The following is a 13,738-nucleotide window of genomic DNA, read 5'->3' on the forward strand; positions in this document are numbered from 1 at the left end:
TTAGGATCCATTTTATCCTGTTGCCCATGTGAAAATGAAAAAACTGAGGCCAAATAAAATTTTTGTGAAAAAAAAAAAAGTACTTTTTTTTCAGATCAATTTGTGAAGCACCTGGGGGTTCAAAGTGCATACTATGCATTTAGATAAGTTCCTTGGAGGGTCTAGTTTCCAAAATGGGCTCACTTGTGGGGGAGCTCCAATGTTTAGGCACACAGGTACTCTTAAAACAAGACATGGCAACCGCTAAACATTCAAGCATATTTTACATTCAAAAAGTAAAATGGCGCTCCTTGCCTTCTGAGCCCTGCCGTGCGCCCAAACAGTGGTTTATCACCACATATGAGGTATCAGTGTACTCAGGAGAAATTGCCCAACAAATTTTAGGATACATTTTATCCTGTTACCCATGTGAAAATGAAAAAACTGATGCCAAAATAAAATTTTGGTTGGAAAAATTAAAATGTCCATTTTTTCATTCCATGTTGCTTTAGTTCCTGTGAAGCACCTGAAGGGTTAATAATCTTCTTGAATGTAGTTTTGAGTAGCTTGAGGGGTGCAGTTTTTAGAATGGTGACACTTTTGGGTATTTTCTGCCATTTAGACCCCTCAAAGTGACTTCAAATGTGAGGTGGTCCCTAAAAAAAATGGTTTTGTAAATTTTGTTATAAAAATGAGAAATTGCTGGTCAACTTTTAACCCTTATAACTTCCTAACGAAAAAAAATGTTGTTTCCAAAATTGTGCTGATGTAAAGTAGACATGTGGGAAATGTTATTTATTAACTATTTTGTGTCACATAACTCTCTGGTTTAACAGAATAAAAATTCAAAATTTGAAAATTGCAAAATTTTCAAAATTTTCACCAAATTTCCATTTTTTTCACAAATAAACGCAAAAATTATCGACCTAAATTTACCACTATCATGAAGCCCAATATGTCACGAAAAAACAATCTCGGAATCGCTAGGATACGTTGAAGCGTTCCTGAGTTATTACCTCATAAAGGGACACTGGTCAGAATTGCAAAAAATGGCCAGGTCATTAAGGTCAAAATAGGCTGGGTCATGAAGGGGTTAATATTAAATCAATTGCGAGACTGCACTGTCATTGATCATGAATATACATAAATTGGGTGTAGATATTTACTGTGAATGGATGATGACATACGACGTGTGGCATAAGACAGGTATAAAGTGAGCTGCACTTCTGCTTGTGCCGTCTGCTCTCCGGCATCACAAGGACATTTTCCATCCCAAGAGAAGAACATCAACTAAATCTACAGAATCCCAAACCATACAGGTCAGTGGTCCTGTAATCCCGGGAAGGTCTGCTCCAACAGCGAGTTACGTTTCTGGGGTCCATGCATTGTAGAACGGCATATTGATAGGATATTCTATAAACGGATAATATGTCATGGCTTCGACATTGACTGTGGTCAAGGAACGCTGTGACAGCTCAGACGCCATAGGGGATCTGGAGCGTGCTGGACTGTCAGTTGTGTGAGTGACAGTCCAGTTATCCAGTCTGATCCTGGGACGTGCTGGGTTGGGATTAGAGATGAGCGAATATTTCAATGTTCGGTTCGGATGACGTTCACAGAAGTTCGATTAATTAGTCGAATATTAGCTGAATATAACCCAATGCCATTCAGGTCAATGGGAGGCAAACACAACACCTTATAACAGCCCCAAATGCTGCCAAAACTCATCAAATGAGGGACAGACACCAGGAGAGTGGCCTCAATCCACCCACAGTACAGATTGTAGCACGACACTGCAGCAATCAGCCAGGCATGAGATATCGGGTCAGGAACAGCATTTACAGCTTTCAATTGAACGTCACAGTCAGATGAGGTGGGTGAGGGATCGGTGTAGGCTCCTGTGCTGGGAGCCCTGATACCACATGCATCACCTCTACCTGCTTTCATGCTGAGCTACAGGTGGCACAAATATCAGTTTTGTAGACTACCATTGTCAGAAAAATTTAAGGATAGTAACACGGGTTGTTGAGTCCAAGGAAGTGGAGGCCTGACGGTCTCGGAGGCCTACTGCTACAGGCACCATGAAGGAGACCCAACCAGGAGTGTTCACATTTCCAATAATTATTGGCAGACACCAACAAAGTGGCATCAATATCACCACAGTAGAAATAGTATAATAGTGGACATGGATGTGATGTGGAAATATGTGACGGCTCTGTCACCACTGTGGAAGTCTTGGGGCAGATGCTGACAGCCATTGACTGTGTAGTAGGCAGGCAGAGGGCGGTGCCAAGGCAGATGCTGCTAGCCAATGAGTGTGTAGTAGACAGGCAGAAGGCGGTGGGACAGATGCTAAGAGCCAATCAATGTGTAGTAGGCAGCGTCGGGGCAGATGCTGACAGTCAATTAGTTTGCAGTGGGCAGCAGAGGGGGATGTCTGAGCAGTTGCTGACATCCAATAAATGTGTAGCTGTTGGGCAGTGCCAGGGCAGATATTAACAGCCAATGAGTGTGTATTGGGCAGCAGAGGGCAGTGCCAGGGCAGATACTAACAGCCAATGAGTGTGTAGTGGGCAGCAGAGGGCAGTGCCAGGGCATATACTAACAACCAATGAGTGTGTAGTGGGCGGCAGATGGAATTGGCGGGCCAGATACTAACAGCCAATGAGTGTGTAGTGGGCAGCAGAGGGCAGTGCCAGGGCAGATACTAACAGCCAATGAGTGTGTAGTGGGCGGCAGATGGAATTGGCGGGCCAGATACTAACAGCCAATGAGTGTGTATTGGGCAGCAGAGGGCAGTGCCAGGGCAGATACTAACAGCCAATGAGTGTGTAGTGGGTGGCAGAGGGCGGTGCCAGGGCATATACTAACAACCAATGAGTGTGTAGTGGGCGGCAGATGGAATTGGCGGGCCAGATACTAACAGCCAATGAGTGTGTAGTGGGCAGCAGAGGGAGTTGCCAGGGCAGATACTAACAGCCAATGAGTGTGTAGTGGGCAGCAGAGGGAGTTGCCAGGGCAGATACTAACAGCCAATGAGTGTGTAGTGGGCAGCAGAGGGCGGTGCCAGGGCAGATACTAACAGCCAATGAGTGTGTAGTGGGCAGCAGAAGGCGGTGCCAGGGCAGATACTAACAGCCGTTGAGTGTGTAGTGGGCGGCAGAGGGCGGTGCCAGGGCAGATACTAACAGCCGATGAGTGTGTAGTGGGCGGCAGAGGGCGGTGCCAGGGCAGATACTAACAGCCAATGAGTGTGTAGTGGGCGGCAGAGGGTGGTGCCAGGGCAGATACTAACAGCCAATGAGTGTGTAGTGGGCGGCAGAGGGCGGTGCCAGGGCAGATACTAACAGCCAATGAGTGTGTAGTGGGCAGCAGAGGGCGGTGCCAGGGCAGATACTAACAGCCGATGAGTGTGTAGTGAGCAGCAGAGGGCGGTGCCAGGGCAGATACTAACAGCCGATGAGTGTGCAGTGGGCGGCAGAGGGCGGTGCCAGGGCATATACTAACAACCAATGAGTGTGTAGTGGGTGGCAGAGGGTGGTGCCAGGGCAGATACTAACAGCCGATGAGTGTGTAGTGGGCGGCAGAGGGCGGTGCCAGGGCAGATACTAACAGCCGATGAGTGTGTAGTGGGCGGCAGAGGGCGGTGCCAGGGCATATACTAACAACCAATGAGTGTGTAGTGGGTGGCAGAGGGTGGTGCCAGGGCATATACTAACAGCTGATGAGTGTGTAGTGGGCGGCAGAGGGCGGTGCCAGGGCAGATACTAACAGCCGATGAGTGTGTAGTGGGCGGCAGAGGGCGGTACCAGGGCATATACTAACAGCCAATGAGTGTGTAGTGGGTGGCAGAGGGTGGTGCCAGGGCAGATACTAACAGCTGATGAGTGTGTAGTGGGCGGCAGAGGGCGGTGCCAGGGCATATACTAATAACCAATGAGTGTGTAGTGGGTGGCAGAGGGTGGTGCGAGGGCAGATACTAACAGCTGATGAGTGTGTAGTGGGTGGTAGAGGGTGGTGCCAGGGCTGATACTAACAGCCAATGAGTGTGTAGTGGGTGGCAGAGGGCGGTGCCAGGGCAGATACTCACATCCAATGAGTGTGTAGTGGGCAGCAGAGGGCGGTGCCAGGGCAGATACTCACAGCTAATGAGTGTGTAGTGGACAGCAGAGGGCGGTGCCAGGGCAGATACTAACAGCCAATGAGTGTGTAGTGGGCAGCAGAGGGCGGTGCCAGGGCATATACTAACAGCCGATGAGTGTGTAGTGGGCAGCAGAGGGCGGTGCCAGGGCAGATACTAACAGCCGATGAGTGTGTAGTGGGCAGCAGAGGGCGGTGCCAGGGCAGATACTAACAGCCGATGAGTGTGTAGTGGGCAGCAGAGGGCGGTGCCAGGGCAGATACTAACAGCCGATGAGTGTGTAGTGGGCGGCAGAGGGCGGTGCCAGGGCATATACTAACAGCCAATTAGTGTGTAGTGGGCGGCAGAGGGCGGTGCCAGGGCATATACTAACAACAAATGAGTGTGTCGTGGGTGGCAGAGGGCGGTGCCAGGGCAGATACTAACAGCTGATGAGTGTGTAGTGGGTGGCAGAGGGTGGTGCCAGGGCACATACTAACAGCTGATGAGTGTGTAGTGGGTGGCAGAGGGCGGTGCCAGGGCAGATACTAATAGCTGATGAGTGTGTAGTGGGTGGTAGAGGGTGGTGCCAGGGCAGATACTAACAGCCAATGAGTGTGTAGTGGGTGGCAGAGGGTGGTGCCAGGGCAGATACTAACAGCCAATGAGTGTGTAGTGGGTGGCAGAGGGCGGTGCCAGGGCAGATACTCACATCAAATGAGTGTGTAGTGGGCAGCAGAGGGCGGTGCCAGGGCAGATACTAACAGCCAATGAGTGTGTAGTGGGCAGCAGAGGGCGGTGCCAGGGCAGATACTCACAGCTAATGAGTGTGTAGTGGACAGCAGAAGGCGGTGCCAGGGCAGATACTAACAGCCAATGAGTGTGTAGTGGGCAGCAGAGGGCGGTGCCAGGGCATATACTAACAACCAATGAGTGTGTAGTGGGCGGCAGAGGGCGGTGCCAGGGCAGATACTAACAGCCAATGAGTGTGTAGTGGGCGGCAGAGGGCGGTGCCAGGGCAGATACTCACATCCAATGAGTGTGTAGTGGGCAGCAGAGGGCGGTGCCAGGGCAGATACTCACATCCAATGAGTGTGTAGTGGGCAGCAGAGGGCGGTGCCAGGGCAGATACTAACAGCCAATGAGTGTGTAGTGGGCAGCAGAGGGCAGTGCCAGGGCATATACTAACAACCAATGAGTGTGTAGTGGGCGGCAAAGGGCGGTGCCAGGGCAGATACTAACAACCAATGAGTGTGTAGTGGGTGGCAGAGGGTGGTGCCAGGGCCGATACTAACAGCTGATGAGTGTGTAGTGGGCAGCAGAGGGCGGTGCCAGGGCAAATACTAACAGCTGATTAGTGTGTAGTGGGTGGCAGAGGGTGGTGCCAGGGCCGATACTAACAGCTGATGAGTGTGTAGTGGGCAGCAGAGGGTGGTGCCAGGGCAGATACTAACAGCTGATGAGTGTGTAGTGGGTGGCAGAGGGCGGTGCCAGGGCAGATACTAACAGCCGATGAGTGTGTAGTGGGCGGCAGAGGGCGGTGCCAGGGCAGATACTAACAGCTGATGATTGTGTAGTGGGTGGCAGAGGGTGCTGCCAGGGCAGATACTAACAGCTGATGAGTGTGTAGTGGGCGGCAGAGGGCTGTGCCAGGGCAGATACTAACAGCCAATGAGTGTGTAGTGGGCGGCAGAGGGCGGTGCCAGGGCAGATACTAACAGCCAATGAGTGTGTAGTGGGCGGCAGAGGGCGGTGTCAGGGCAGATACTAACAGCCAATGAGTGTGTAGTGGGCGGCAGAGGGCGGTGCCAGGGCAGATACTAACAGCCAATGAGTGTGTAGTGGGCGGCAGAGGGCAGTGCCAGGGCAGATACAGCCGATGAGTGTGTAGTGGGAGGGCAGAGGGCGGTGTCAGGGCAGATACTAACAGCCAATGAGTGTGTAGTGGGCGGCAGAGGGCGGTGCCAGGGCAGATACTAACAGCCAATGAGTGTGTAGTGGGCGGCAGAGGGTGCTGCCAGGGCAGATACTAACAGCCAATGAGTGTGTAGTGGGCGGCAGAGGGCGGTGCCAGGGCAGATACTAACAGCCAATGAGTGTGTAGTGGGCGGCAGAGGGCGGTGCCAGGGCAGATACAGCCGATGAGTGTGTAGTGGGCGGCAGAGGGCGGTGCCAGGGCAGATACTAACAGCCAATGAGTGTGTAGTGGGCGGCAGAGGGCGGTGCCAGGGCAGATACAGCCGATGAGTGTGTAGTGGGTGGCAGAGGGCGGTGCCAGGGCAGATACAGCCGATGAGTGTGTAGTGGGCGGCAGAGGGCGGTGCCAGGGCAGATACTAACAGCCAATGAGTGTGTAGTGGGCGGCAGAGGGCGGTGCCAGGGCAGATACAGCCGATGAGTGTGTAGTGGGAGGGCAGTGCTGGACACTTAGGCAGGTGCAGTGCAAGCACAGGCTGTGAGCTTAGAGAAAAAAGCCCAGTAAGCTGCTGAGGCCGGGAGAGCAGCATGTAAGCAAACTGAGTGTATGCAATGAAGTGAAATTCAGAAGGAAGAAAAGGTAGAATTACAAAATGTAGGAATGTTGTATATTACAATAAAGCACAAGTTAGTTTAATCTTTTTTGGAGGGGCTCTCAGAGTTGGACAATCTCTTTAAGCCGGTTGCTGAAGTGTATTACACAAATGCCCAAGACATTATTAAGGAACAACTCTCATCAATGTACACCACCAAAATTAGATCAACGAGTATAAATCCAGATAAAAATAAATTTTATTCAACATTCAAATATTAAAACAACAGAGACTACATAAGCAAATTGAGGGGAGCTAGGTGACTGTCATGTGTTAGGCGAAAAAATTATTTTTCCAAAGATCATGAATAAATAAATTACTTGTGCCAAAAATGCATGAAGCTAAAAAGCTTATCATGCATCCAACTAGATAGTTAATAAATTATCAGCAGAACTTCCCTAGTAACTGCATAATACTATCAGTCAATAGAAAGGCAAAATGAAGATGACAATATAATACTTACACATTTAGCAGACACCAGTGCTCCCCTTCGCCCCAACGCACGTTTCGTGTATTACTTCATCAGGAGGCATGTCCATGCATTTTTGGCGCAAAGGGGGATGGAAAGTCTTGGCCAACCACTTTAGTGTAGAAGATAATATGAAGTCTTCATGATCTCTTTATAATTGCTCTCATTACAGACACGTTCTCACACTTCACATCCACAACATCCAAAATAATCAACTTCAGCTTCAAGGAGTGATACAAGACTAATAAAAGAATTTGGAAGAGGAGACCAAGTGTTCTACACGTAAACCACAAGAAAGCATCAACAAAAAACAAAATGTCCGAGAGCTCCGGTGAGAATTTTATTTATTTATAACTTCTTGTTATACCGGACATCTAAAAATGGAAGGTAACAACAATATAACAATGCTCTAGGAATCCTTGTGACTGCATGAAACTCATGGAAAAGTGTCTAAAACAATGTTGGGCTTCGAGTTTTGATATTGCAGTAAGTTGCAGTAAAGCCCTTTGAGATGTAGATCACAATCAAACTGCCGAGATAGAAATTGCAAATTGTCTGAAATACATCAGTGGGGGTCTCACTTCTCTCACTCCCCCATCATTTAACAATTTATAGTAACAAACCTCGCTTTCAGTTGTTTTTGAGTCTGCACTATAGTGATACAATGTAACTGGAGCATTTTAGCAGCGCTCATCTCCTGAGATCTTGGTGCCGAGATCTCCTTCAGCGTATGCGCAGCCCCCGGCAGCCATTTTCCTGGAGTCCACCGCATAGGAAACCATGGAACTGAGGGAACTCTGGCCTTTCACATACAGAGCCTTGTGAAAGTATTTGGCCCCCTGAAACTTTTCAACCATTTCCCACATATAATGCTTCAAGCATAAAGCTACCAAATGTAAATTTTTGGTGAAGAATCAACAACAAGTGGGACACAGTTGTGAAGATGATCGAAATTTGTTGGTTATTTTAAATTTTTGGGGAAATTCAAAAACTGAAAAGTGAGGTGTGCAATATTTTCGGCCCTTTTACTTCCAGTCCTGCAAACTCACTCCAGAAGTTTATTGTGGATCTCTGAATGATCCAATGTTGTCCTAAATGACTAATGATGATAAATATAATCCACCTGTGTGTAATCAAGTCTCCGTATAAATGCACCTGCTCTGTGATAGTCTCAGGGTTCTGTTTGAAGCACAGAGAGCATCATGAAGACCAAGGAACACAACAGGCAGGTCCGTGATACTGTTGTGGACAAGTTTAAAGTCGGATTTGGATACAAAATGATTTCCAAAACTTTAAACATCCCAAGGAGCACTGTGCAAGCGATCATATTGAAATGGAAGGAGTATCATACCACTGCAAATCTACCAAGACCCGGCCGTCCCTCTAAACTTTCATCTCAGACAAGGAGAAGACTGATCAGAGATGTCACCAAGAGGCCCACGATCACTCTGGATGAACTGCAGAGATCAACAGCTGAGGTGGGACAGTCTGTCCACCGGACAACAATCAGTCATGCACTGCACAAATCTGGCCTTTATGGAAGAATGGCAAGAAGAAACCATTTCTCAAAGATATCCATAAAAAGCGCCATTTAAAGTTTTGCAACAAGCCACCTGGGAGACACCAAACATGTGGAAGAAGGTGCTCTGGTCACGAACTTTTTGGCAACAATGCCAAACGATATGTTTGGCGTAAAGGCAACACAGCTCATCACCCTGAACACACCATCCCCACTGTCAAACATGGTGGTGGCAGCATCATGGTTTGGGCCTGCTTTTCTTCAGCAGGGACAGGGAAGATGGATAAAATTGAAGGGCAGATGGATGGAGGAAAATACAGGACCTTTCTTGAAGAAAACCTGTTGGAGTCTGCAAAAGACCTGAGACTGGGACGGAGATTTATCTTCCAACAATACATTGATCCCAAACATGAAGCAAAATCTACAGTGCAATGGTTCACAAATAAACGTATCCAGGTGTTAGAATGGCCAAGTCAAAGTCCAGACCTGAATCGAATCGAGAATCTCTGGAGAGAGCTGAAAACTGCTGTTCACAAATGATCTCCATCCAACCTCACTGAGCTCGAGCTGTTTGCCAAGGAAGAATGGGCGAGAATTTCAGTCTCTCCATGTACAAAACTGATAGAGACATACCCCAAGCGACTTGCAGCTGTAATCACAGCAAAAGGTGGCGCAACAAAAGTATTAAGTTAAAGGGGACGAATAATATTGCACGCCCCACTTTTCAGTTTTTGAATTTCCACAAAAATTTAAAATAACCAATAAATTTCGTTCAACTTCACAATTGTGTCCCACTTGTTGTTGATTCTTCACCAAAAATTTACATTTAGTATCTTTATGTTTGAAGCAGGATATGTGGGAGAAGGCTGAAAAGTTCCAGGGGGCTGTATATGTATATATTATTATTATTATTTATTTATATAGCGCCATTAATTCCATGGTGCTGTACATGAGAAGGGGGGTTACATACAAAGTTATAGATATCGTTAACAGTAAACAAGTTTCCACAACAAATTTACAATGACAGACTGGCACAGAGGGGAGAGGACCCTGTCCTTGCGGACTTGCATTCTACAGGATAGCGGGGAAAAGACAGAAGGTTGGGGGGTACAGCAGCTCTGGTGGTGATGAGGCGGCAGCTCAGGCGGTGGTGAGGCAGCAGAATGGTCATTACAGGCTGTAGGCTTTCCTGAAAAGATGGGTTTTCAGGTTTCATTTGAAGGATCCGAGGGTGGTGGATAATCGGACGTTTTGAGGCATGGCATTCCAGAGGATAGGGGATATTCGGGAGAAATCTTGGAGGTGGTTGTGTGAGGAACGAATAAGTGTGGAGGAGAGTAGGAGGTCTTGGGAGGATCAAAGAGTATGTGAGGGAAGATATTGGGAGATTAGTTCAGAGATATAGGGATGGGAAAGGTTGTGGATGGCTTTGTAGGTCAGTGTTAGTAGTTTGAACTGGATTCGTTGGGGAATTGGGAGCCAATGAAGGGATTTGCAGAGGGGAGAGACAGGGGAGTAGCGTGGAGAGAGGTGGATTAGTCAGGCAGCAGAATTGAGGACAGACTGGAGTGGTGCAAGAGAGTTAGCAGGGAGGCCACAGAGGAGTGTGTTGCAGTAGTCAAGGTGGGAGATGATGAGGGCATGTACAAGAGTTTTAGTAGATTGAGGACTGAGTAAGGGACGGATTCTGGAAATATTTTGAGTTGGAGGCGACAGGAGGTGGCAAGAGATTGGACGTGCAGTTTGAAGGACAGGGCAGAGTCGAGAGTTACACCAAGGCAGCAGATTTCAGGTGCGGGAGAGAGCGTGATGCCATTTACCATAATAGGTAGATCGGGTAGGGAAGATACGTGAGATGGAGGAAAGATAATGAGTTCAGTTTTGTCTACGTTGAGTTTTAGGAAGCGAGAGGAGAAGGAGGATATGGCTGATAGACACTCCAGGATTCTGGACAGCAGAGAGGTGACATCTGGGCCAGAGAGGTAGATCTGAGTGTCATCTGCATACAGGTGGTAGAGGAAGCCGTGGGACTTTATGAGTTGTCCTAGGCCAAGAGTATAGATGGAAAAAAGTAGGGGCCCCAGGACAGAGCCTTGGGGGACTCCAACAGAGAGGGGGCGGGATGAGGAGGTAGTGTGGGAGTGGGAAACGCTGAATGTGTGGTCAGAAAGGTATGAGGCAAACCAGGAGAGGGCGAGGTCTTTTATGCCAAGGGAAGAATCTGTAGCAGTAGTCAGTGTCAACTGTGTCAAAGGCAGAGGACAGGTCAAGAAGGAGGAGGATGGAGAACTGTCTGTTAGCTTTGGCTGTGAGTAAGTCATTAGTAATTTTGGTCAGGGCAGTTTCAGTGGAGTGGTGGGGGCAGAAGTCAGATTGCAGGATGTCAAGGAGGGAGTTAGATGAGAGGAGGGAGGAAAGTTGAGCATGGACATGCTGTTCAAGGAGTTTGGAAGCAAACGGGAGCAGTGATATGGGGCGATAGCTGGGCAGAGCAGTTGGGTCAAGGTTTGATTTTTTGAGGATGGGTGTTATGGTGGCATGTTTGAAGGCAGAGAGGAAGGTACCAGAAGTTAGGGATAGGTTGAAGAGATGGGTTAGGGCTGGAATGATCATGTTATTGAGGTTGAGAAGCAGGTGGGAAGGGATGGGGTCAAGTGCACAGGAGGTGAGGCGTGATTTGGAAAGGAGATGAGTAAGCGCTCCTTCAGTGAAGTTGGAGAGGGAGGTTATTAGGGAAGGGCAGAGGTCAGGTATGTGGAGCGATTGGGGCGGTGGAACTATATATATATATATATATATATATATATATATATATATTATACTAGCTGAAGAGCACGGCGCTGCCCGGGCACAGTAACTAACTGTGGTTAGTTATAACAAATTATAATTATCTTCCATCCCATAGTCCCGTGCCCATATACCCATCATACATATCCACGATCCCATAGGCCCGTGCCCATATACCCATCACACATCCTCCATCCCATAGTCCCGTGCCCATATACCCATCATACATATCCTCCATCCCATAGGCCCGTGCCCATATACCCATCACACATCCTCCATCCCATAGTCCCGTGCCCATATACCCATCATACATATCCACCATCCCATAGGCCCGTGCCCATATACCCATCACACATCCTCCATCCCATAGTCCCGTGCCCATATACCCGTCATACATATCCTCCATCCCATAGTCCCGTGCTCATATACCCGTCACACATCGTCCATCCCATAGTCCAGTGCCCATATACCCATCATACATATCCTCCATCCCATAGTCCCGTGCCCATATACCCATCATACATATTCTCCATCCCATAGTCCCATGCCCATATACCCATCATACATATCCTCCATCCCATAGTCCCGTGCCCATATACCCATCACACATCCTCCATCCCATAGTCCCGTGCCCATATACCCATCATACATATCCTCCATCCCATAGTCCCGTGCCCATATACCCATCATACATATCCACCATCCCATAGTCCAGTGCCCATATACCCATCACACATCGTCCATCCCATAGTCCCATGCCCATATACCCATCATACATATCCTCCATCCCATAGTCCAGTGCCCATATACCCATCATACATATTCTCCATCCCATAGTCCCGTGCCCATATATCCGTCATACATATCCTCCATCCCATAGTCCCATGCCCATATACCCATCATACATATCCTCCATCCCATAGTCCCATGCCCATATACACATCATACATATCCTCCATCCCATAGTCCCATGCCCATATACCCATCATACATATCCTCCATCCCATAGTCCCATGCCCATATACCCATCATACATATTCGCCATCCCATAGTCGAGTGCCCATATACCCGTCATACATATCGTCCATCCAATAGTCCCGTGCCCATATACCCATCATACATATCCTCCATCCCATAGTCCATTGCCCATATACCCATCACGCATCCTCCATCCCATAGTCCCATGCCCATATAGCTGTCATACATATCCTCCATCCCATAGTCCAGTGCCCATATACCCATCACACATCCTCCATTCCATAGTCAACCATTATGACATCATAATGAGCGGTGGGGCTTGATGACATCAGCATCGCCATGGCAACCATTGTGACATCATAATGAGGGGCGGGGCTTGACACGCACACACTGTTTCCCCAGTATGCAAATAGGGGCATTATGACATAATGAGGGGCGGGGCTTGACACGCACATACATTTTCCCCAGTATGTAGACAGGGGCAAAATTGTTTGGTGAATTGGAATGTGTGGGGTTAAAATTTCGCCTCACAACATAGCTTAGGACGCTCTCGGGGTCCAGACGTGTGACTGTGCCAAATTTTGTGGCTGTAGCTGCGACGGTGCGGATGCCTATCCCGGACATACACATACACACACACATACATACATACACACATACATACATACATACATACACACTTTGAGCTTTATATATTAGATATACAGTGTGTCCGTAAAGTCATGGTGCACTTTTGACCAGTCACAGGAAAGCAACAAAAAGCGATAGAAATGTGAAATCTCCTCAAATAAAAGAAAAACTCTCCCAGTTTCATACCTATTCTGTGCAGTTTGATGTGGGCTCCATTTGTTGCCCTACAGACATCCAAATGATAGTGAAGTTCTTGCCACACACGGGTAAAGACGTCAGGTGTATCAGAGTGAATAACGTCTGTGATTCTCTGTTTTAAGTAATTAATGTCATTGATACGTTCAATGTACACATGTTGCTTCACATAACCCCAAAACGAAAAGTCTAAGGACGTCAGATCCGGGGATCATGGTATACTGGTATACATTCCTGTGACTAGTCAAAAGTGCACCATGAGTTTACGGACACACTGTATATATATATATATATATATATATATATATATATATATATATATATATATACAGTGTATATATATATATATATTTATATATGTATACAAACACGCGGTCAAAATTGTTGGTACCTGTAACGATAATGTAAAGTGTCATGTATTTTTTCCTATTATCACACCTTCCGGACCATTCCAGAATCTGCTATTCACATACTGAACTTTGCTATGCCAG

At 47.7% G+C, this 13,738-nt stretch overlaps 1 protein-coding gene across 1 annotated transcript in view; it reads left to right on the plus strand.

Annotated features, from left to right (window-relative positions):
* Window positions 1–1,165: 1,165 nt before the first annotated feature.
* LOC141072618 (uncharacterized) overlaps window positions 1,166–13,738 on the plus strand; it is a 43,413-nt gene continuing 30,840 nt past the window's right edge. The window contains exons 1-2 of the mRNA XM_073559907.1: window positions 1,166–1,298; window positions 7,311–7,469. Coding sequence (XP_073416008.1) covers window positions 7,454–7,469 — 16 coding nt within the window. The 5' untranslated portion in view covers window positions 1,166–1,298; window positions 7,311–7,453. The remainder of the gene's footprint in view (window positions 1,299–7,310; window positions 7,470–13,738) is intronic.

Source organism: Dendrobates tinctorius, unplaced genomic scaffold, assembly GCF_039654945.1.
Source record: "Dendrobates tinctorius isolate UK_male_01 unplaced genomic scaffold, ASM3965494v1 ptg000282l, whole genome shotgun sequence".
Taxonomy (NCBI): Eukaryota; Metazoa; Chordata; class Amphibia; order Anura; family Dendrobatidae; genus Dendrobates; species Dendrobates tinctorius.